Source organism: Eurosta solidaginis, chromosome 5 (assembly GCF_040869045.1).
Source record: "Eurosta solidaginis isolate ZX-2024a chromosome 5, ASM4086904v1, whole genome shotgun sequence".
Lineage (NCBI taxonomy): Eukaryota > Metazoa > Arthropoda > Insecta > Diptera > Tephritidae > Eurosta > Eurosta solidaginis.
In genome coordinates this window covers 30,239,176-30,264,450 of record NC_090323.1, presented here as the reverse complement: position 1 = coordinate 30,264,450, position 25,275 = coordinate 30,239,176, and the positions used below count along the sequence as shown (strand labels likewise).

The 25,275-nt window shown below is 35.6% G+C and overlaps 1 protein-coding gene and 1 long non-coding RNA gene across 14 annotated transcripts in view; one reads left to right on the top strand and one right to left on the bottom strand.

Annotated features, from left to right (window-relative positions):
- The window catches only part of nuf (rab11 family-interacting protein nuf), a 268,745-nt gene that overhangs the window by 112,111 nt on the left and 131,359 nt on the right, over window positions 1-25,275 (top strand). For 2 of the 13 annotated variants that reach the window (XM_067792125.1, XM_067792124.1), the window contains exon 2: window positions 8,220-8,840. The exons of the other annotated variants lie outside the window; for them this stretch is intronic. In XM_067792125.1, coding sequence (XP_067648226.1) covers window positions 8,788-8,840 — 53 coding nt within the window. In that variant the 5' untranslated portion in view covers window positions 8,220-8,787. The remainder of the gene's footprint in view (window positions 1-8,219; window positions 8,841-25,275) is intronic. 13 annotated transcript variants of the gene reach the window in all.
- Window positions 8,254-24,347, bottom strand: LOC137254454 (uncharacterized). Its single transcript, XR_010954001.1, has 2 exons — window positions 23,595-24,347; window positions 8,254-8,695 (listed from the first exon to the last, which is right to left on the bottom strand). It is a non-coding gene; the product is annotated as an uncharacterized lncRNA (long non-coding RNA).

Below are 25,275 nucleotides of genomic sequence, written 5' to 3'. Positions count from 1 at the left end.
TCACTTGAGAGTTTGTAGACCATGAGATGCTGTCAACAGCGTAAAACATATTTACTGCATACCCAGATAAAGTACTTTACAACTTTGGTTTACATACATATATAGGCCTTACGTTTCTCAGCGTTATTGGTTGATTTAATAGCATTTACTGCGCCTTTATCAGAGCGTTGATTGCAGTGTTGACGCGAATAAAAAAGGCAAAAACCAAACGCAAATAACAAGTGACGCGCATATAGATGTGAGTTGAACAAAAATTTAACAATAACAAGTAAGGAAGGTTAAGTTCGGGTGTAACCGAACATTACATACTCAGTTGAGAGCTATGGTGACAACATAAGGGAAAATAACCATGTAGGAAAATGAACCGAGGGAAACCCTGGAATGTGTTTGTATGACATGTGTATCAAATGAAAGGCATTAAAGAGTATTTTATGAAGGAGTGGGCCATAGTTCTATAGGTGGACGCCATTTAGGGATATAGCCATAAAGGTGGATCAGGGTTGACTCTAGAATGCGTTTGTACGATATGGGTATCAAATGAAAGGTATTAATGAGTATTTTAAAAGGGCGTGGACCTAAGTTCTATAGATGGACGCCTTTTCGAGATATCGCCGTAAAGATAGACCAGTGACTCTAGAATGCGTTTGCACAATATGGGCATCAAACGAAAGGTGTTAATGAGTATTTTAAAAGGGAGTGGGCCTTAGTTCTATAGGTGGACGCCGTTTCGAGATATCGTCATAAAGGTGGACCAGGGGTGACTCTAGAATTTGTTTGTACAATATGGGCATCAAACGAATGGTGTTAATGAGTATTTTAAAAGGGAGTGGGCCTTAGTTCTATAGGTGGATGCCGTTTCGAAATATCGCCATAAAAGTGGACCAGGGGTGACTCTAGAATGTGTTTGTACGATATGGATATCAAATTAAAGGTATTAATGAGGATTTTAAAAGGGAGTGATGGTTGTTGTATAGGTGGTCGCCTTTTCGAAATATCGCCATAAAGGTGGACCAGGGGTGACTCTAGAATGCGTTTGTACGATATGGATATCAAATTAAAGGTATTAATGAGTATTTTAAAAGGGAGTAATCCTTAGTTCCATAGGTGAACGCCGTTTCGAGATATCGCCATAAAGGTGGACCAGGGGTGACCCTAGAATTTGTTTGTACGATATGGGTATCAAACGAAAGGTGTTAATGGGTATTTTAAAAGGGAATGGGCCTTAGTTCTATAGGTGGACGCCATTTAGGGATATAGCCATAAAGGTGGATCAGGGTTGACTCTAGAATGCGTTTGTACGATATGGGTATCAAATGAAAGGTATTAATGAGTATTTTAAAAGGGCGTGGACCTAAGTTCTATAGATGGACGCCTTTTCGAGATATCGCCGTAAAGATAGACCAGTGACTCTAGAATGCGTTTGTACAATATGGGCATCAAACGAAAGGTGTTAATGAGTATTTTAAAAGGGAGTGGGCCTTAGTTCTATAGGTGGACGCCATTTAGGGATATAGCCATAAAGGTGGATCAGGGTTGACTCTAGAATGCGTTTGTACGATATGGGTATCAAATGAAAGGTATTAATGAGTATTTTAAAAGGGCGTGGACCTAAGTTCTATAGATGGACGCCTTTTCGAGATATCGCCGTAAAGATAGACCAGTGACTCTAGAATGCGTTTGCACAATATGGGTATCAAATGAAAGGTGTTAATGAGTATTTTAAAAGGGCGTGGGGCTTAGTTCTATAGGTGGACGCCTTTTCGAGATATCGCCATAAAGGTGGACCAGGGGTGACTCTAGAATGAGTTTGTACGATATGGGTATCAAATTAAAGGTATTAATGAGAGTTTTAAAAGGGAGTGGTGGTAGTTGTATATGTGAAGGCGTTTTCCAGATATCGACCAAAATGTGGACCAGGGTGACCCAGAACATTATCTGTTGGATACCGCTAATTTATTTATATATGTAATACCTGCCAAGATTTTAAGGGTTTTTTATTTCGCCCTGCAGAACTTTTTCATTTTCTTCTACTTAATATGGTAGGTGTCACAACCATTTTATAAAGTTTTTTCTAAAGTTATATTTCGCGTCAATAAAACAATCCAATTACCTTACCATGTTTCATCCCTTTTTTCGTATTTGGTATAGAATTATGGCATTTTTTTCATTTTTCGCAATTTTCGATATCGAAAAAGTGGGCGTGGTCATAGTCGGATTTCGTTCATTTTTCATACCAAGGTAAAGTGGGTTCAGATAAGTACGTGAACTGAGTTTAGTAAAGATATATCGATTTTTGCTCAAGTTATCGTGTTAACGGCCATGCGGAAGGACAGACGGACGACTGTGTATAAAAACTGGGCGTGGCATCAACCGATTTCGCCCATTTTCACAGAAAACAGTTAACGCCATAAAATCTATGCCCCTACCAAATTTCAAAATGATTGGTTAATTTTTGTTCGATTTATTGCATTAAAAGTATCATAGACAAATTAAATGAAAAACGGCGGAGCCACGCCCATTTTTAAATTTTCTTTTATTTTTGTATTTTGTTGCACCATATCATTACTGGAGTTGAACTTTGACATAATTTACTTATATACTGTAAAGATATTAAATTTTTTGTTAAAATTTTACTTTAAAAAATTTTTTTTTTTTAAAGTGGGCGTGGTCCTTCTCCGATTTTGCTAATTTTTATTAAGCGTACATACAGTAATAAGAGTAACGTTCCTGCCAAATTTCATCATGATATCTTCAACGGCTGCCAAATTACAGCTTGCAAAAGTTTTAAATTACCTTCTTTAAAAAGTGGGCGGTGCCACGCCCATTGTCCAAAGCTTTACTAATTTTATATTTTGCGTCATAAGTTCAACTCATCTACCAAGTTTCGTCGCTTTATCGGTCTTTTGTAATGAATTATCGCACTTTTTCGGTTTTTCGAAATTTTCGATATCGAAAAAGTGGGCGTGGTTATAGTCCGATATCGTTCATTTTAAATAGCGATCTGAGATGAGTGCTCAGGAACCTACATACCAAATTTCATCAAGATACCTCAAAATTTACTCAAGTTATCGTGTTAACGGACGGACGGACGGACGGACGGGCATGGCTCAATCAAATTTTTTTTCGATCCTGATTATTTTGATATATGGAAGTCTATATCTATCTCGATTCCTTTATATATGTACAACCAACCGTTATCCAATCAAACTTAATATACTCTGTGAGCTCTGCTCAACTGAGTATAAAAAGCGAGTGTGTGCGAATATTTGATGTGTAAGAAAAATATAAGAAACCTATATACAGATGTTGGTAATGTAATTTCTTTATGGATACAAAAATGTTGTGAAGGCAATATATTTAACAAGCGTAAGATATTTTGTGCAAGCATCTGGAACTTGGAATAAATGCATGTTCTCACTTTGAAACTGACTAAAACATAAAAACTTGGTAGCTAATTTAGTTAAAGTTATTGCTGAAAAAACGAGTATTCTTTTGTGAAAATAAAAAAACCTTGAGACCCAGTAAAAACTACAAGACATACCTATGTATTGTAACAAGTTTTGGGAAATTCTTGATTATTTTGCAGCTTCTTTTATCGTTCGAATACCTGAATAAATAAATAAATAACAGTATAGCAAAATGTTCTTTATTTACACTACTGTAGTAGTACTTCACAATTAGGCTTCTCGCATATCTCATTAAGCGTGCTAAAATCAAACGGAACCACAATCGCTTGGACTGCGCTGCCAATATACTCTCAGTTCGCCTCATTCACCCATTTCTCCCACAGTCTGGACTCTTCGCGAACAGCCATCTCGAATAGTTGCTCACTTATTTTCGCTTATGTATCTGTTATTGACTTTCGCTGCATACATGTATATCTGTCATATGCGCATGTGTGTGAAATATTCTTTTCACTGTTAGCTGCTGGCTATATGTGTATATGTGAAATAATCTCTTCGCTCTTAGCTTCGCTGTTTACATATATGATGTTTACATGTGCATATGTGTGGTTGATTACTTTGCTTTTGTTATGCATTAATTTACTAGCAGCATAGTGATATATCGAAATGTTAATATTCGCCACAGTAAGTATGCTTAGTATGCTGGAAAATAATTTAATAAATACGTTGATGTCTATAAGTGTTAAATTAAATTTTTTCTCGAATTTATTCATAACCTCTCCTACAACTTTGGTCAGACGGGTCGTATGAGTGATATCTGTGTTTTTTTATACGCGCTTAATGCATTTACATACATATATGCACTTAAACTTTATATGGTTTGCTAAGTGCATAATTTTATCTGCACTTGTGAAATTGTTGCGCATAAATTAGTGCTAAAAAGCATGTGTCTCCACTATTCCCCACTTTCAATTTTGGCATGCTGATCGAAAAAGTGCGTGTCTCCACTAGTTTTCCATATACTACTAATATGTGTAATTGCCGATGAACGTTTTTTAGTGGCAAACGTCGATGTATATATGTATATGCAAGTAAAAAAAAAAACCCAATCACAGATCTCATAATTGAAAATCTCCGAGAATTTTCTCCACATAATATGAGCGCGTGTTAACATTGTGCTTGCCTGGTCTTCACAAGAATAATGTCCACCCACTCTGTAATAATCACGCTCGGTGGGGTATAGCAACTTAATATGTATATTTTGTTGATTTTTTCCAACGTGTATTCAGCCATCCTCGGCTCCATCTTTTCATCCGGAAGAAATCTTCCCGGTGCTTCAAATTAAGATTTTCCCAGCAGAGTCCTGCAGCCAACCTTGCTCCTGGATATTTCTGTATGGTTCAAAAGGAACCGCTATATCGAATCCTCGTTCGAAAAACTGTAAACTGGAATAAAAGCTTTTGAATCGCTTTAAAATGATTTCAGTTGAGCTGCAACAATCTTATGAGGCTATTTGTTAGCCCCCTCCCGCCAAAATTTATACTGCTGACAGAGGGCATCGCACCAAAATAGGGTGTAGACATCTTATCGAGATCTCTGCACTGTAGTGTAACCGTTTGAAACTTTGCTGTAAACTTCAAGGATTTGTTTATTACTTCTTCAACCCCTGTTTGTCTTTTCCTCCACAGATCTTGTCAGCTGAAGTTATTAATCTCCTTTTGCCGTTCTTCTAAGAGTTTTGACATCACGGTCGAGCGCTTTTGATTCTTCACAACTCCTTACATTTCGAAGTGCATCTGGCCTGACTCTAATCATTTTTGTCTTATTCGCGTTTTTGGGCGGGCGCGGTGGTGTGGTGGTAGCATGCTCCGCCTACTACACCGACGATCGTGGGTTCACGCCCCAGGCAAAGCAATCTCAAAAATTTAGAAACGAAGAAATAGAAGACATTTTTTTCGGGGTCGCCCCTCGGCAGTGATTTGGCAAGAACTCCAAGTGTATTTATGCCGTGAAAAACTCATCTGTTTTGCAGATGCCGTTGAAGCCTTAATAAAAAATGTAGCTCTCGTCCCGCCAATTTGTAGCAAAAGTTAAACACTATTTTATCTCTAAAAAGTATTTTAAATTTAAAATGACATGAGCGCGATATTAATTTTTTAAAATAGCTTTTAAGTTGGTGGTCTGGTGTCAAAAGTTGCGAGAAATTAAACTATTTGCTATTTAAACGCGATGAACTTAAATGGAAGTGAAAAAAGGCTTCCCCGACAAGGAAATATACGTCAGGAACTAATTTTTAATACCTAGAATGCGTATTAATATGTTTGTGACGAAAATTACACAATTTTAAAATGTGCCATGGTTAGTTGGCTCCACATATGTATGCGAAATCTTTAATTAAGACTATTCCGCATTCATAGATATTTGTGAGTTTTGATATTTTAGTATCTTTTGAGGAAAAGTAGCATTCTATACTGATTTTGTCATTAAATTTAGAAATAAATATTCAATGGAAGGAATTATTTACCACAGGCGTCCATTTTTTATACATGTCAAAAAATTTCGGGAGAAGTGACGCATTTTAATTTCGGAAGCAATAATCCGAAGGCGGCAAAGTAATACTTGCACTCTGTCAAGATTTTTTTGCAAAAAAAAAAGTTCCAAGACTTTGAAGTGGTTGATGTAATTTTGGTGATATTGTTGTACACAGAAAAGAATTAATTTAAAAGGCGTTTTGGGCTGATACAATTTTTACCAGTTTCGCAGCCGTTTTAGGGTAATTATTCGGTTTTTTGTGAATATCTATTAATAAAAGAACAATTTCTTATTGCCGACTTCTAAATATTGAATTACATTACATAATTCTTGAATTCAATTCTGCTGGCATTTCCTTTTGTGTCTTCTATTCCCCTTTACATTTGCCAATTCCTCTTAAAAGAAAGCGTGAAATAAAACACGGAATACAACAAGAATTAGCAACAAAAATTGTAAGAATTGCTTGGTACGCGCGCTGCTAAACTACTTCCCCCTTCATCACCCTCTTAGTCTATGTCATGATCGACTTGAGTTCAATGATTTTCTAATGTAAAAGGGACTTACACTTTGCAGGTCCATGCACAATGACTCAACTTTTAGGTCACTTCTTTCCTATGGAAAACTATACTAAACTCCCTTTGTTTATGCAGACTTTGCGAAGACAAACCTAAATTTGATTTAACCTGATTATCCTTGAATGCCCTGAATACTTATTAGTATCGAGGTTAGAGATATCCATATTCGGGTTCGGGTCTATTAAATTAAACGGCATTGACGGTTAGGGCCATCTAACATTTAAGGTTTGCATCATTTTGGCCGCCACATATGTCTTAATGCAAACAACTTTTCTTCACAACAGTCCTACAAACTATATAAACTATTCAACATGAATATGAGTGTATGAGTGGATAGCCTTGTTGCTTCCTTTGCTTTAAGGAGCCCAAATCTACTACTTATTCGTTTATGTTGTGAGATTTAAATAATTTTTTAAGAACGAAATGACGTAAATTTTCTTTGATAAGTATGTTCATGTTCAATTGAAAGATTGTGCACTCAATTTTAAATTGACAGATGATAAAAAACAGCGCATTTTTACAAAACGTTTACTAATAACTTTTAAATAGAATTGAATGATAATTATCCGCCACCGGATTATGATCAAAAAGCGTTTTCAGGTACTCCTTTGACAATTTTTGTGGTATTGTAAGAGTTTGTGTCAAGTAAAAAATTACCATTTTTTATACATGGAGTCAAGTACCCACGGTTGTAAGGAACAGGGTGAACTTTTAAAATTTCTAAAAAATTTTTTCATAGCGCCAAACAATACCTTTTTTCATGCGGATACCCTGTCCATGCTTATTTTAGCTGAAAACTGTGTTTAATATGTCTATGACAGACCAAAATTTTAAATCCCATTTTTAATTTAGGCAAGATTTTAACTAAAGGGTATTTTAGTCAGCGACTATGCCTATATATTTAGATAATAATAAAAAAAGAGTATGCAAAATAAAAAAAAAAAAAAACAATATTGATAACTCGCAACAAAACAACAAACAAATAAAAACCTAGGAGACAGCCTAAGATTATTGCAATTAAGAAACTACTTATATACATAAATACACATACATTAGGCGGGTCAAATTGTATGGGGGAAAAATACTTCAGGTGCACATCCAGTTTCTGAATCTATGGGTCGTACTGAGTAATATTGTCCATGGGACCATAGGCCTGAAATGAATTTCCAGCCTCCCTAATTTTGTTAGAAAATTTTATATCCCAATCCGAATCCGAATTTGACATTTAATTTCATGTATTTTATTTTTGAGAGCCGCTACTGGGATTGGGATATACAATTTTCTAACAAAATTAGGGAGGCTCGAAATTCATTTCAGACCTATGGTCCTATGGACAATATTACTCAGTATGACCTATAGATTCGGAAACTGGATGTGCACCTAAAGTTTTATTCCACATACAATTTGACCCGCACTAACATACATAGATATATATCGGACAAAAAATTAAGCACAAATAGCTTTTTAAAAATAATCATCTAACTATGTACCGAGTAAAATAACAAAATTTTAGTAGCAACATTTGAATAAATGATAAATAAATAAACAATATCAAGCAAACAATAAATACAAAAATAGGAGCTTCGACAAATTAGAATAACAACAACAAAAAGCAAAAATTACACACTATTGTTCGAACAGAACTATAAAAACATGCAACAACTACATATATGAATAATAAACTAATAATTACTCTTTAACAAAACAGCTATCTAATAAAAAGCTGCGCTAATAATAGCAAATAATTTTACAAAAACTTTATTACTTAAAAACTTAGTATAACAAAATTTAAAATAGCATTGAAAGTAACTACAACTTGAAACATTTTTTAATTAATTTTAATGACGTAAAATAGAATATTCAATGTACCAAAAAGTGCCAAAAAGCTATATAAAGTAAAGAAATACATCAAAAATGATAACAACATTAACAAAAATAATAATTACCACTTATGAATGCTGCAAGTAAAAACCCGTTGCAAGCTAGTAGCATGATTACCAACAATAATTATGTACAATAATATTAATGAAAAAATTACAACAACATCTACCGCAACAGCATCCATAACCAACCTCGGTTGTCAATCATATTTTGTGGCTTGACTGCAGAAAAATTCAAGCGGGCGACGTTATTAACCGTTACTGGGCGATACACTGTGAAATTATCATCAACATTAACATCACACTGTGAAATAAAATGTGAAATTAAGCAAAGTTTAGAAAATTTTTAGTTTTTTATTTACAAATTTACGCGCTGAGAACAGAAACAACGTCTAAATGGAGAAAGATTATTTTCGTTTTGTACCGTACGAGAACAGTCATTTGAAAAAGTGCGTATACAAAATTTTTTTTTATATTATTTAACAGTATTATTTAATAATACTTTGATATTTTGAAATAATATTAATGTATTTATTTTATTTTATTTGGCTTAAATTAATTTACAGAATTTACTTTTAATTTATGGCTTTATTATCATTTTTATTTAATATTAAAAATAGTTCAATCTAATAAGTGTGACTTCCTTAATCAATTATTGGACCTGCTGTTGAAGGTTCAGCTTCTGTGAATTCCACCTCTGAATTACATTTGTTTGTACTATTGCCTGTATTTATTTTCCATTGTTTTTTCAATTGGGAATGTTATTTATTATGGTCATATCATCAATCGCTGTTCATTTCGGTCCCTTAACCCGAGATCATTAACCCCCCATATACGACTGTCTGCACGAGTACCAGATTACATTGTAAAGTTTCGCTGTTTTCCCATTTGAAATTATAAAAAAGCTTACGCTCCACTTATTTGACATTACTCAGCAATAGAGCTGGCAGATCCAGCGGTTTTTGATTGTGCCTTTTCAGTGATTTTTGTTCGTTACTTTGACTCAGCAGTGATAGAAGTGCTTCTTCGTTGTTTAGCCATCTTTGCTTAAAGAATGAAACTATCGACCTTGCTTGATTTTTCATTGCAGAAATTATAACCACGTTTTAATAAAACCCGTATAGTTCAATTTATGACCGCGCCTATATGTTGCTAAACAAAGTTTGTGGAATGTAATATTACGTATTATGTAAACTTATGGCATTGTCAAAAGCGTCAAAAGGAAGCATAGAAAAAGGCAAAGCGTTCTACACGGTTAAACATTTGAGTCTAAATATGAAACTTTTTAATACTACATGCATGATCAAACCAAATTTCAAATGAGTGCACAGAACTGGGTTTCAATTTGAAACTAGAGATGTCTACACTTGCAGTTATAAACGAAAAAGGAAAAATCTAGTTGGCGGTGGGGAATGAAAATGCGGATGAACTAGCTAAAAAAGGCGCATCCCTTGAAGCTTGCTCCGTAGACGTCCCAATTAGACTGGGCGAGATTAAGCGAAGGCGAGAGGTGCACATGATCGACCAAGCGGGAAAGGTGTGGGTTCAAGCACGGGGCTGTAAAGTGTTAAAGGTTATGTGTAGGTCTTACAACCTTAGACTAACAAAGTTGCTTCTATCATTAAAAAGAGAGGACTGTAGACTCATGACGGGTATTCTGACTGGACATTGCCTTCTGGCGTCACATGCCTTTAAATTAGGCTTGGTCAGTGATAGCAGATGTAGGAAGTGCGGGTTGGAGGAGGAAACGATAGAGCACGTTCTGTGCTAGTGGCCTGCGCTTGCCAGGCAAAGACTCCAGCTATTAGGAGTGATACAGCTGTCAGATCTAGTAGCAGCAAGTGGCTTAAGTCCTACGAAGCTTGTAGTTTTTGCCAAGAGGACGGAGTTATTTTATAACATACGTCCTGGTTTTTGATAGGGTTTTTCAGTTTGACTCTTTCAGTCTATATGAGGTTCTCATGGATCGGCCAGTTCAACCTAACCTAACCGCCCACTAGGGCGGTGCCCTGGTTTCTAACCGATGTGCCACGGATTCTATGTAGTAGCTTACTCTACCTGCTCAGCTGCCAAATCTTTGTAAGAAAACATATCAAACCTTCTCATATGTATAGAAAAGTGTGCGGTTTCTTATTTAGTGCAAAAAAGGAAGTAAAATGTTTCAAAAATTGCTTAAACCGATGAATGGTTTAAAATTAAGCCTAAAATTTCTAACCGTTATGTATGTATATGCGGCCTTTGTCGCATTGATTGATAATGTCCCAGCTAATTGTTCCTGTAACGAAAGCTGTGATTTAATATGAAAAATTTTTAAAAATTTATTTCTTGATTTAGTTATTTAATTAGGTTTGATATTTTCTTCTTGTGCATCAGCATAAGTTAATAATATTTCATTTGCTTCTAGTACGTTTCGATGTATTTCTTTCCAGCAGTGATTTTCTTATAGTTAACATGAATATTATAATGAAGGCGAAGTGTTTAGGAAGCGAGTTGACGACCTGTGTGTGGGATTTTAATAGGATATCCCTACAACACCTATTTCAAGACCCAAATAACTCCGTACGCCATTCGCGAATTACACGGTGCATGCGTAATTTATTCACAATTTATTTTGACAGCAGAAAACCAAAAAGGTGTTGTTTTGGAACTGCCAAACTATTGCTGAGCATACCGTAACCTCTTAAGGTTGTTTCCCTATCTTTGGTTAGTGCCAACTGGAACTTTAATTCAAGAAATAGTTCAGTGATCTGTGAGGTACTCGTTAGCCTTGACTGGAGATGGTTAATGTTTTTGACATCATAATTTTTTTTGTTTTTTTTTGAAATTGTATTTCTTCTTCCCTGTTACTTTTTTGTATTTATTTGCGTCTTTGTTTTTCCGTCAGGTTCCCTTAAACTTTGATTAATTACTAGAGAAGGAATAGATTTGAGTGTTTGAACTACCTTCGAATGAAATAATTCGTTTTCAAATATTTTGCATAGAACTAGACGCACTTCAGCAAGTAGTTAAGGAAAATAGTCGCTCTTAGCTGTAAAACAATCGATACTCCGACCACTCGATAGTCTTGATATTTAATAAATAAATTATTAGTAGTATCGATCTATTATAATCTCAGGAAATAACCCCCTCTATAGTGGAAAGAAACTATGGATAGTGGCGGAAAAATAAAACGATACTGCCGATATTAGAATCGATATTTTTCTACTTTATCGTGAAGCAATTATTTGATATACATTTATAATATACACACATATATATGCTTGTACGAAGAGTTTTCAGTAATTTATCACTTGACCTCTTCCACGTTTTTACTATATTTTGTGTATACTTAATTCATCATACATCATTAAGGCATGAATCTAACTGTAGCTAACAGCTGGCTATTGTTATTTTTTTTTATCGAAACCCCATTTGTAAAAAATGCATACGCAACTATTAATGAAAAATACTGTATAGACATATAATTTGTTATTGCAATTAATTATAAACTTAAAAACGCGGAAGGACGGCTGAAGGGCTCTTTTTTGGGGTATGACAGTGCATTTTGTTTGCCCACAAAATTTTTAATACATTTTTTTGTATATCTATGCTTCTACATTAAGCTTGGCTTGTTGATTTTAATTGAAGCTATAAATAATGTTGCAAACTATAAATGTATAATTTTTGAGTTTTGATAAAAGTCTTGGCAAACTTCAACGAACTCAATTGCATGCGAACCCATCCTTATTGTCGTTATCTTTAGCTATCGCCACAATAATAGTGACACTGCTTTAACAAATCATATGATAATCACTGTTGATTCATTCATTAAGCACGCGATTCCATCAAGTTTTTAATAAGAAAGTGAAAAACGTGAGGCACAAAAATGTATACATGTGAGCTTGCATCTTCTTGTAACATATGAATCTTGTGTACTAAATGAAAATATAGCTGTACTGCTCTCTCAAACGCATCTCTGCAGTCAACGGTGTGAAGACACCTAACATATTTGATGCACCGAACGGTCACAGTTGAATAAACATCATACTTGATATATCACCATGTCACAGTTTAATGAACATAATGGTTGATTTATAATAACCTAAATAATGAAATGTAATAATTTGAATTGAAATTTACATTTATTTAAGAAGATTTACATTTATTTTAGTTCTTACATTAAAAAATAATTTGAAGAAAAAAGCGAAACATAAATTATTAACACTGGCTTCATTAAATTAAAAAAAAATCATGGGGTAGGGGGTTACTTGATAACCTTTTCATTAGCAAGGTTATTTTTTTGATGTAACCGGTGATGACCACGAGCTTCTCAAACCTTGAGGAGCTGAGGTTCCCGACAACAGCTAAAACTAGACAGAAAATCTATATTGAGGATAAGTGTTTTGAAGTATTCAATTTGTTACGTGTATCAAAACTCGCATTTTATCGACCAACGTTAACTTCGAAAATGACATTCCACGGGCTCAAAAGCTAAGTTCGCCACTACCATTATTATATGGATTGGAGCCACACGCGGAAGTAGGTGCATATGCATTTCAATTTAACTTTTCATTAACTTTTATATTTATTGGCATGGGGTTCGAATATCCGTTTTTCTTTAATAAGGCAGCTTCGAAGGTGCTGTTTTTTATATTCGTTTCCTTTTTTATCGCTTTTAAATTAAATGCTACATTTTTAAATAAAATTTTAACAATAACTCGCAGCCACTTTTGAGAAATTTGAATTTTTTCAGATGTTTCTTCCTCTTGAAAAAGAGTAGCAATAGTGATGATCAATTGATTAGTCATGTGATAGTCAAATGTGATAGATGAATTTACTCTTTCATGTGATTGACTTGTCAGAATTTTTTGTAAATGTGGTAGTAAATAAAATAGGGTACTGACACCATAATAGTTTCATGCTACAGCTTCAATTCCCTAAAACTATTTAGTTATTACGTTTCCGTTGCCGTTACGCAATTTTTACTTTAATTGCTAAAATAAAATGATTGTGAATAATTTGGAATGAGCTTTTAAAGACGTAAAATTTAATTAAACTGTCAAGCATCAAAATTCATGAGTCTTACCCGACAGTTCATATAAATAGTGATAGTAATGCTGGGTTGTTGGACACAATTTATGCGCTTGCTTGTTATAAATTGGCCAATTTGAGATTATGCAAGACACGACAACCAACTTTGCGTCTCAACATTTGACCGAATTTTTGCTAACAGACATAAAATATGTTGCGTGTGTAAATATTGTGAGTGAGCGTTTGTAAAATGATAAAAAACAAGTAAGGAAGGCTAAGTTCGGGTGTAACCGAACATTACATACTCAACTGAGAGCTATGGAGACAAAATAAGGGAAAATCACCAAGTAAGAAAATTAACCTAGGGTAACCCTGGGATGTGTTTGTATGACATGGGTATCAAATGGAAGGTAATAAAGCGTATTTTAAAAGGGAGTGGGCCATAGTTCTATAGGTGGACGCCGTTTAGCGATATCGCCATAAAGGTGGACCAGGGCTGACTCTAGAATTAGTTTGTACGATATGGGTATCAAATGAAAGGTGTTAATGAGTATTTTAAAAGGGAGTGAGCCTTAGTTCTATAGGTGGACGCCTTTTCGAGATATCGCCATAAAGGTGGACCAGGAGTGACTCTAGAATTTGTTTGTACGATATGGGTATCAAACGAAAGGTCTTAATGAGTATTTTAAAAGGGAATGGGCCTTAGTTCTATATGTGGGCGCCTTTTCGAGATATCGCCATAAAGGTGGACCAGGGGTGACTCTAGAATTTGTTTGTACGATATGAGTATCAAATGAAAGGTGTTAATGAGTATTTTAAAAGGGAGTGGGCCTTAGTTCTATAGGTGGACGCGTTTTCGAGATATCGCCATAAAGGCGAACCAGGGGTGACTCTAGATTTTGTTTGTACGATATGGGTATCAAATGAAAGGTGTTAATGAGTATTTTAAAAGCGCGTGGGCGTTAGTTCTATATTTCCAGATATCGCCAGTACAGCTAGCGTCTTAAAACTTAAAACGCACATTGCAACCAAATGAAAATTTAACACGAGGGAGAAAACTTTGCTAGATGGTTCAGGGGTCGTGAAAATTCTACAAAAATGTCCGAACTTGGAAATTTTGCTTTCGAGTTTTAAGGAATTTCTCGATATCCCTGTAACCTGAAACATTGAACACGGCTTCGGGCTTTATTACCCTTTTACATTGAGGTTAAAATAGTCCCATGATGCAACATGAGAAAAAATTTTCACTAGGTGGTCCAAAGATCGTGAAAATTTTGTGTTCGAATTTTAAGGAACTTCCCGAGGTTGTAATATTGAGGATAACACAAGTTTTGGGTCAGGAATCAAGCTATTTAGAGGTATTAATAGTTCGTTGTTGAATTTTGTCATCGATTTTTAAGTAGCTGCTGTGGTGAGTTGTTAGCATGAATAAAGGTGTGGTGTGATTGCAACTTACTATGTTCACATGCCATAAGAAAATATTTTCATTTAACTGTATGTAGGTTCGAATAACTTTTTGAACAAATACAAATGTATGTATATAAATAAGCATTTGTTAATAAAAAATGGCCTCACTTGCATATTACTAATTCGACGATAGGCGTTCTTAGTCATCATCATTGTACTCCCACACTCCTTTCTTCAAATATTTCTCACCCACTAACATCGTATTCATTTGACATCACTCTGCTAATTAGTAAACATGCCAAATGTTCAATCAAGAACAATACCGTAATACTCATGAGAACTGCTCAAACACATGAACTCTTGCCCTTTGCTCGCTCGCTAAATGAAATATCATGTGATTGTAGGCACTGACACAAAAACATCAAAAATGTCAAATGTGTTTGTTACAGTAATTCATTTACAACGGTATTTCATGGCTGATTAAACCATTTTGTTTTGGCTTAACAATTGAATGTTGATGCATGATTTATGAATTGAAGTAAACAAGAAAGTATCTACTTTTGATTTGAATGTTTATCGAGTGAGATAAAACTAAATAATAAAACGAACGATTTGTACAAGAATTAGTTGATACTAAGCTATTCCCAAATAAAGAGTACACTGGTAAATATTTTAACCTTAACATCAACCCTATAAAGCTAAGGAGCGCCTACAACATTACCTTAATTTTAGCTATCTCTAAATTTCATCTCCCAAAATGCCAAATACACGCCTTCACTATTCACTGTCGATATTACCTGTTATGCGGGGGCATCTTCGGACTGTCAGGTCTACTAGGATAATGTAAAGTCTGATTAGTCATGGTATAAAGTAGGCTGGCGATTTGACACACCCATTTCATAAGATGCATGCGGCATATCGCAATTTATAGAAAAACGATATAGCCATGGGACTATATGACGCAGGAGCGCAAGAGACGTTGAAACTCTTTACTGGTTCTAGCTTATCAGAATCAATAACAGGTAGAGGCGTTTTCAGTCCTGCATAGCTTTTAGGAGTCAGTGACCTTCATAAATTTCATGAGATAAACGGAAGGGATGGTTAGAGAGGATGGCATCGTAATGTGGCTTTCAAATATGCGCCAAACATCGTACAATATTTCTTATTACTTAATTAAGAAGATGAGCTATCCTACCGGCTACGGTCCATGAGAACTATATAAAGCCACAGGAGATTCGCTACATCAACAAATCAAGCAAGCTGATATTGGCTTCGGTGGCTGAATGAGAAACCCCAAAAAGCCTTTTTCATTCTGGCTTTTTTTTACCTGGCTTTGCTTTAAGCTGATGAAGGATTTTCCATTCAGTGAGCTATGGAAGCAGATTTATCTTTGCCAATGATCAGCGAAAATTTGAAACCGGGTTCCTACTACCCAACAATCAGCTTGGTAGCATTATCACAGTATTCCAAACGAATACGATGTTTTTGTTGTTATTGATGTAAAAAGGCTTGGTAAGTTATGAATGCTGTGCGTTTCGGTTTCATCAGCTCACTATGGGAGAATCCAAACATCATTTTGCTTCAACCGGCTGACATAAAATAGGATTATATGATCAAGTCAGTCATAAGAATCAAAGGTTGGCCTTACCGGTATGTAAGGGCGCATATAGAATGAATCAGTCCATAGTCATACCTTTCCTGAGGTGATGCTTCAAATATTGGGTTTTGGGGTGTTGGCTTAAGACAATGAGTACGAACTGCACTTTTTCTCACTTGGGAAGATTGGGCTCTGAATAAGCATTCCATTTGTCCAGCCTTCGCCAGCATCAGGTATGAGGCTATTGGTGGTTAGAAAATGATCGCTCGAGATCTTAAAACAGATTTTAAATAGGGTAAAAGAAACACGAATACAAATTAAGTGCCGGTATAAATCTGACTGCTTTTTATTGGTATTGTTCAAAATTGCAAATTAAACTCACTCTTCCTCTCAATAGGATGTATTTCCGTAGTTTGGGGAATCACCACTATGACATAGCATTTAATACTAGTTAGACCTGCTATTCCCGTGCTTGCATCAAAAGCAATTTACATACTTTAGCCATAGAACCCTTCCCAACTAGGTAAGGGACCGTCTGTCGGATTAGACCGCAGAAAATGGCATTGAGTCATCCTTTCGTGAATGTGTAGAAGTAGCTAGATAAAGTCTAGTGAGTTTCAGGTTTGCGCAGATAAAAAATTTCAGCACCTTCTGCTTAACTCAGAAAGCCCGTAGGAAGTTTAAATGGGATAAGTAATATGTATTAAGTATGTATTGACACGACCCAGCTTCACCTGGCTACAATTTTCTTCCGTATACATATTCCTACTTCCGTATCTTAGATGTGCCTTTGAGTAGCATTCAAAGCTTTGCGCCACCTGGCGTAAAACTATTTGTATCAAAACACTTATCCTAATTAAGAAAAAAAATAACCAACTAACAACGGGTAAAAATTGCAGACGATGGAGGGAGACAGACTTTGTGGGCATTGTTTTATTATACATATATATGTATGTGTGTAACATGTATTTCATCAATTAGGTCACAGTTCAATTATGTACGCAAATAAATATTTATTTTATTTACCATTCAATTGTTGCAGCTACACAATGCACGATTTAGCTCTTATTAGCAAAAACAAAAACAACGTTAAAAGTATATTAGCCTTAAAAATGCAATCAAAAAAAGAAAACTTAAACAAATCTCAGCTTGCCAGCCAACTAAATGAAAGCCATTTCTTGTACGCCAATCCACATTCTGCGGTATATAAGGTTTCTTGAACCCTGGCTTCATGCGGTGTACCTGTCACATGCCAGTCGACTGACAGACTGTTTGTTGGCCACATTTTATGTCACAGCTCGCTAGTTGTGTGACTCAGGTTTAGCTGCAATTTTCTTGACGTGTTTTCTGTTTTGTTTTTTTTATAATTTTTATTTTAAATTTCATGGAATTTAAACCTCAATAATGCCTACGGTGTATTCTATTTATGTGTCTTTTATTTAAATATTTTGTAATACATATTTATAGATTTTATGCACTGTTAGCTTGCTAAGTGAATTATTTGTTTTCTGCGTGTTTTTACATTTGCTTTGAATTCTTTTATTGTATAATTTGCTGCCAACTGTATTGTATGCATGCCATGTATATTTTTCCAAGCTGAATCACTTTGAACGCCTAAAAGAATGTCTCATAATAAAATTTATGCAATAAATAAGCCTATCAACAAGTACCAATACCACTATGATTACATGCTGAACATGCCCCGTAGGAACTTGTATGCTATATTTTCACAGGCCAAAGTGTTATATTTTTTTACTTTACATTGACATTGATATCATCGGCCAGACCAGCCCGAAATACCAACCTTCGCTAACGCTAAAACTCCATAGCCAAAAATCTCTAATTTAGTACCATATTGTGATAAGGAATAACCGCATTTTTTTTATACCTTTCATGAACATGAAGTGGTATATTAACTTTGGTCCGATGTTTGTAACGTAGAGAAATATAGAAGATAGACTCACCATTAAGTATACCGAATTGATCAGGGCGACGAACTGAGTTGATATAGCCATGTCCGTCTCTCCGTCCGTCCGTCTGTCTGTTTGAACGCAAACTAGTCCCTCAAATTTTGAGATATCTCAATGAAATTTGGCACAAGGATGTATTTTTGTATTATATTAGACATTTGTCGGATCCGGTAGGATCGGACCGCTATCAGATGTATCTCCCATACAACCGATCGTTCAGATAAGACGATTTTCCTCATTCCTGCCGCAATTTAGAAAGTATAAACGTGAAAATATGTGACATATATTCTAATATATCATAGAAGATTTCCTGTATAAATCATTTCGATCGGAGCTATATATAATATATATCCCATACAACCGATCGTTCAGATAAGAGGGTTTTTTGCCATTTTTTATTTTATATTTATCTTAAAAATCGTTTAGGTATGTACATCTGTTCACTATATATTTCTTATCTTATACAGCGCATTATTTGGAGTTTACGAACGGGATAAGATTATTGTTCAGCCCCATTCATGAATGGTATGAAGTCTTCGGCACAGCCGAAGACAGTCCCGTCCTTACTTATTTTTGTCAAATTATTCTAGTTAAACATTACACATACCCATATATAATTTATGCTTGCTTGTGCAAAATAAGCTGTCAATTCGAGTTAGTAAATTAATATCAGCATCATAAGCCAAGCCCACATTCATAGCAAAACAAGAGAAACTTTTTGTGCCTTGGTTTTTTTCTTACTTCTTTAAGTGAGCGAAGAAAAAAAAACAAGTGCAGAAATCTAAGAAAAATAGCAAAATAAGCTGCTTTGATGGATTGATTAGCGACACAGTTGCGCATGTGTGCGAGCGCTGTCATTGTGTCTCAGGCATGGGCTAGGCAGGTATTCAATGGTAATAAAATACGCCCATTGTGCAAATTACTTGAATTTTTATATAGAAAAAAAAAGAAACAAGAAATAGCACGAAAGCGCAACACAAGTCATGCAAAAAGGAAATAAACAAAAATATTTAACTTCTGAAAGTTGCTAGAAGAGCAATAAATTTCTTAGCATCAGTAGGCGTTCCAATAGCATAGCACATTTGAAATAACTAAGGAAGAATTTTTGAGTCGCCATCCACGGAGAGCTCTCAAAAATATTGTAAATTTCAAAAACAAATTGAAAAGTTTTTTATTCCAAATCAATTAAGTTTCTCAGAGTAAATTGAAGTTCTACAACAATGCAGGAACGTGTAAGGACAGCCGACTCAGCCCAAGTTAATTTAACACATCCCAGTGAGCTCATCTTGACTGATAACTTAGCTGTGGAAGGTTTTATAACGAAAATTCTGGCCGGCTTAAGATTTTTGTTTCCGTGAATGGTGCTTTCTTATAAGAACTGCGACTGTATGCAAGTTTGTGTTAAGATTGTATGTTTAAGAGGAGCCCTACCTAAGTAATGATTTTAATGTCAAGAAAGTTGAGAAAACCAAAAAGCTATGTAGATAGATTTTGAAATTTTTTCTTATTAATATCGTAAAAAAGTCAAACGTTTATCAATAAAACATTTATAAAAACTTAAACTCAACTAAACCGCAAAAAAATTTTACCAGGTTAGCCAAAAAACTTACGAAAAAGTAAAAAATCGAGAAAAAATTTTGCATATATTAAAAGCAAAGCTAAAAAATCTTCCAAAATTAGCCGATATAAAATAAAAAAATAAAGAAAAAAAGAAAAACAGTATTAAGCACATAAACTAAAAAAAAACTCTGCGTCACTTTCTCCCCCTCTATCTTTTCCATTCCTTCTTTTCTCTCTGGCTCTCTTCCCTTCTCTCTACCCCGCTCCTTCCATCCCTACCTCTCTATCTTTGTCTAACTCTATCTCTGTGCCAGTCCCTTTCTCCTTCCCTCTCGTTTTCTAGTTCTTATTATTCTCCAACACTTATTCCCACCCCCAGTCCCGGTCTCAGCCCAGTACTAGTCCTAAACCCTGCCCCGGTCTCAGGGTCCAGTCCCAGTACTAGCCCTAGTTCCAGTCAGGGTCTCACGTCCCAATCCCAGTCCCGAGGCAGTTCTAGTTTCAGTCCCAGTCCAAAGAGTAAAAATTTAGTGTTGTATGTATTTTTGAATGCTGTTTCATAAAAATATAAACAAAAAATTTTGGGCTTAAGGGCTGGACCACAATATGCTCACAAAATTTAATAATGTACATGTAAAAAAATAATAAAAGAAAGGAAAATAAATATTAATTGAATAAAATTCAAATGCTATATCACAGATTTAGTTTAGTTTATCTTGAGATTTCTGTGCCAAAACAATGAAAAATTTTTTTTACTAATATATAAAACACAAAACAAACTTACTTACTTAATTGGCGCTTAACCGTCTAAACGGTTATGGCCGTCCAACAAGGCGCGCCAGTCGCTCCTTCGCTCCGCCAACCGGCGCCAATTGGTCACACCAAGGGAGTTTAAATCGTTTTCCACCTGGTCCTTCCCACGTAGTGGGGGCCGCCCTCTACCTCTGCTTCCATAGGCGGGTTCCGATAGAAACACTTTCTTGGCCGGAGCATCATCTTTCATTCGTATAACATGACCTAGCCAGCGCAGCCGCTGCGTTTTAATTCGCTGGACTATGTTGATGTCTGCGTATAGCTCGTACAGCTCATCATTAAATCTTCTTCGGTACTGGCCATCGCCAACGCGTAGAGGTCCATAAATCTTTCGAAGAACTTTTCTCTCGAACACTCCCAAAGCAGCTTCATCTGCTGTTGTCATGGTTCATGCTTCTGCCCCATATAGCAGGACGGGTACGATAAGTGACTTGTAGAGTATGATTTTCGTTCGCCGAGAGAGGACTTTACTTTTCAATTGCCTACCTAGTCCAAAGTAGCATTTATTGGCAAGATTGATTCTTCGCTGGATTTCAGTGCTGATATTGTTGCTAGTGTTGATGCTGGTTCCCAAATAAACGAAGTCTTTTACTATTTCGAAATTATGGCTGCCAACAGTAGCGTGGTTGCCAAGGCGCATATGCGCTGACTCTTTGCTCAATGACAGCAGGTACTTCGTTTTGTCCTCATTCACCATCAAACCCATCTTTACCGTTTCTTTTTCCAGTTTGGAGTAAGCAGGACTAACAGCGCGGGAGTTTAGGCCGATGATATCAATGTCATCAGTATATGCCAGTAATTGCACGCTTTTATAGTATATTGTTCCAGTGCGGTTAAGTTCTGCAGCTAGTATAATTTTCTCCAGCATCAAATTAAAGAAATCGCACGATAGGGGGTCACCCTGTCTGAAACCTCGTTTAGTTTCGAACGGCTCGGAGAGGTCCTTCCCAATTCTGACTGAGCTGATGGTGTTGCTAAACATCATTTTGCATAGCCGTATAAGTTTTGCGGGGAAACCAAATTCAGACTTAGCGGCATATAGGCAGCTCCTTTTCGTGCTGTCGAAGGCGGCTTTAAAGTCGATGAAGAGGTGATGTGTGTCGATTCTCTTTTCACGGGTTTTTTCCAAGATTTGGCGCATTGTGAAAATCTGGTCGATGGTAGATTTATCAGGTCTGAAGCCGCACTGATAAGGTCCAATCAGCCGGTTCACGGTGGGTTTCAATCTTTCGCACAATACACTTGAAAGGACCTTATATGCGATATTAAGAAGGCTGATTCCACGATAGTTGGTGCATTTTGCAATATCCCCCTTCTTGTGGACTGGGCAAAGAACACATAGATTCCAACCGTCGGGCATGCTTTCGTCCGCCCATATTTTGCTAAGAAGCTGCTGCATGCGCCTTACCAACTCCTCGCCGCCGAACTTGAATAGCTCCGCAGGCAATCCATCAGCGCCCGCGGTCTTGTTGTTTTTCAATCTGGTTATTGCTATTCTAACTTCGTCATAATCGGGCGGGGGGACATATATTCCATCATCATCGATTGCGGGTTCGGGTTCTTCATCTCTGCGCGGTGAATTGCTGCCTCCATTTAGGAGAGCAGAGAAGTATTCCCTCCATAATCTAAGCACTCTCTGGACATCAGTTACAAGGTCGCCGTTTTCATTCCTACAGGAGTTTGCCCCGGTCTTAAAACCTTCCGTATGTCGCCGTATTTTTTGTAGAATTTTCGGGCGTTATTCCTGGTGGCTAGCAGCTCAAGCTCCTCGCACTCACGCCTTTCTGCTTCTGCTTTTTTCTTCCTGAAAAGGCGTCTCGCTTCCCTTTTCAACTCACGACAACAAACAAAAAAGGATAAAAGAACAAAAACAAAAAAAAAAAGTTTATAAAAAAATGCATAAAATAAAAAAAAAACAACAATCATAATTAAAAAAAAAAAATTTTTATAAAAAATAATATTTGTTAAAAAAAAGATATGTTAAAAATTTGACTTATTCTCATTTCTATATTAATCTAAATTTTTTATTTTTTCCAAAAAATGCCCCGAATTGTGTTAAACGTAAAAATATGCATATTTGCTTGAATAAATATTTTTCGCCTCTTATCATACAACATCATATGCTCATTTTTTACTACCATAAGAATAATTTGCTCATTAGGGTGGGTATATTATAGCCAATGTGTTTTGTGGCGAGCTACCTCTCTGTGCTACTTGTAATTTTTTCCGATCATTGCTCGTGCGTATAGCTAGTAGGCGCCAGAGCGTCCTCGAGACTTTATGGTATGGATGGTTTCTCAGTCAGTCAAAAAACCTGTAAAGCGTAATTCTAAGCTAAACAGCAGAAGAAGAGGCTTTGAAAGCTTTAGTTCACAAGGGTTGATTATGCCTGAAGGCAATTTTCGATCATTTATGCATATGTATGTATGTAGATATATTTTGACCGTACCAAAATTTGTTGTCATACGAAGGGGCAGCACCCTAACGTGCATAAATTTTGTGCTGAAACTTAACATTTATAGTATTTACGTCAAGTTATGTATATTTTCATTAATACATTGGCATCGTGTTCAATGAAGCCAATAATGTGCCATAAAACACATTGCCAACATTTGTTAAACTCATACAATAGGTAGAAAAACGTAAAAAACATAATGACGTTAACATTGATTTAATTTATTAACCACATTTTCGCAAATCATTTTTTCATATTTTCATTACTTTTTGTTACTTTTTTATTTTTAATTAATTAAAAAAAAAATACAGAAAAATTTAATCAGCGCTCAGTGTCGATCGTTCACAAATACAACTCATTTATTTCTATTGTTTATAACTTGTATACGTACATATGTATGTTCGTTCATATGGCATGTGTGTATGTGTGTTGACCGAATGTATCGGCCCAGATTTGTTTTTTGCTATATATTAATTACTTCACGTAATCGCACGTCCAGTCAATCAGTCATGCGTCCATTCTCATAGCTCATCCGCTCTTGTTGTTCCGGCTCTCCTTCACCAGCAAGTTCAGCTATACTCGATGTCTCAGTCTAATTGTTGGCAAATACGTACACAAATACATTAACACAGGTCTTTTAGGTTCAGTTTTCGCTTTTTATGTATGTATGTAGTTTTTTTGTGATACATTTTTTTTGTGGTATTTTTTTATTATTTTATTTTCGCTGTTTTCATTTTCATTTTATCCATTTTTTTGGAATTTTGTTATCTATAACTTTTTGTTTTTTCTTTTCATTTGTGTTATTGTTTTTTCTAGTTTCTTTGCCAAATGTTTGCGAATAGTCCCATTGATATTCATTGTCACTGACTTTTCTTATGTAACCAAATTGCTTCAGGAACACCCACACCACATCGCCCCAACTATTTTTGGGCTTAAAATATTTCATTTTGTTGTTCTTCGTTGTCTTACTGTTTTTTGTGTTGGTATTTTCTGTTTCTTTTTCTTTATAATTTTCCAGTTATTTTCCACCACCATTTACTTTGCGATTGGTCACTTAAATTTCAATAGACCGAAAAATCAAAGGTAGCCTTTTGTTGTTTTGTAAATTTTCAGGCGAGTGCCAATAAATGCAAATTCTCTCAATTTGTTGGTAATATTTGCATTTGAGTAGTTGCAATTAAATAAGTGACTTTTTCAAATTTTAGTATACACATTTTTTTTAGTGAAATGTTTGTTTTTCTGTATCAGCGGTGAGTGGCAGACAATGGATAGTGATTTGGCGGTAATTTAACTGAATTTGAGAAATGTAAACTAGCTATTATGTGTTTTGCAAATTACTGTTATACCTTCAAAAAAACAAAAAAAATTTATAATTTTCAAAAAGCATATTTGAAATCCGAACTTTTTAATAACATTAAGCAAGTTGTTTTATTAAAAACAACAAATTGCATGCAAACAAATTCGTACCACCTGGGTATTCGTACCATATGGGTACCGATGCGTATACGTAACATTTGCACGGCCGTTGTGAACGAATTTTGTAATTGAAATTTAAGTCACTTCCCGATAAACTACATGCTTGAAACTTGGAATATAGTTCAGAACCCGATGAAATTGCCGCTAGGTGGCGCAAGGATCGAGATATTCACAAAAATCGTATTTGTGGTCCGATTTGGCTCATATTTGGAACACATAATACATACGAGAATAGAAAGCGGCCTATGAAAATATCGCCGCTAGGTGGCGCAAAGATCGAGATATTCAAAAAAGTCGTATTTGTGGTCCGATTTGGTCCATATTTGGAACACATAATACATGAATAGAAAGCGACCTATGAAAAAAAATCGCCGCTAGGTGGCGCAAAGATCGAGATATTCAAAAAATTCGTATTTGTGGTCCAATTTGGTCTATATTTGGAACACATAATACATACATGAATAGAAAGCGACGTATGATTCCCGATTTGGCTCATATTTGGAACAATTATTACATGCAGTCCGGTAGAAATGATATCAAAATATCTTGGAGTTGGAGGAGGGACAAGCATACGTGGCGCAGAGTCGAGTAAAGTT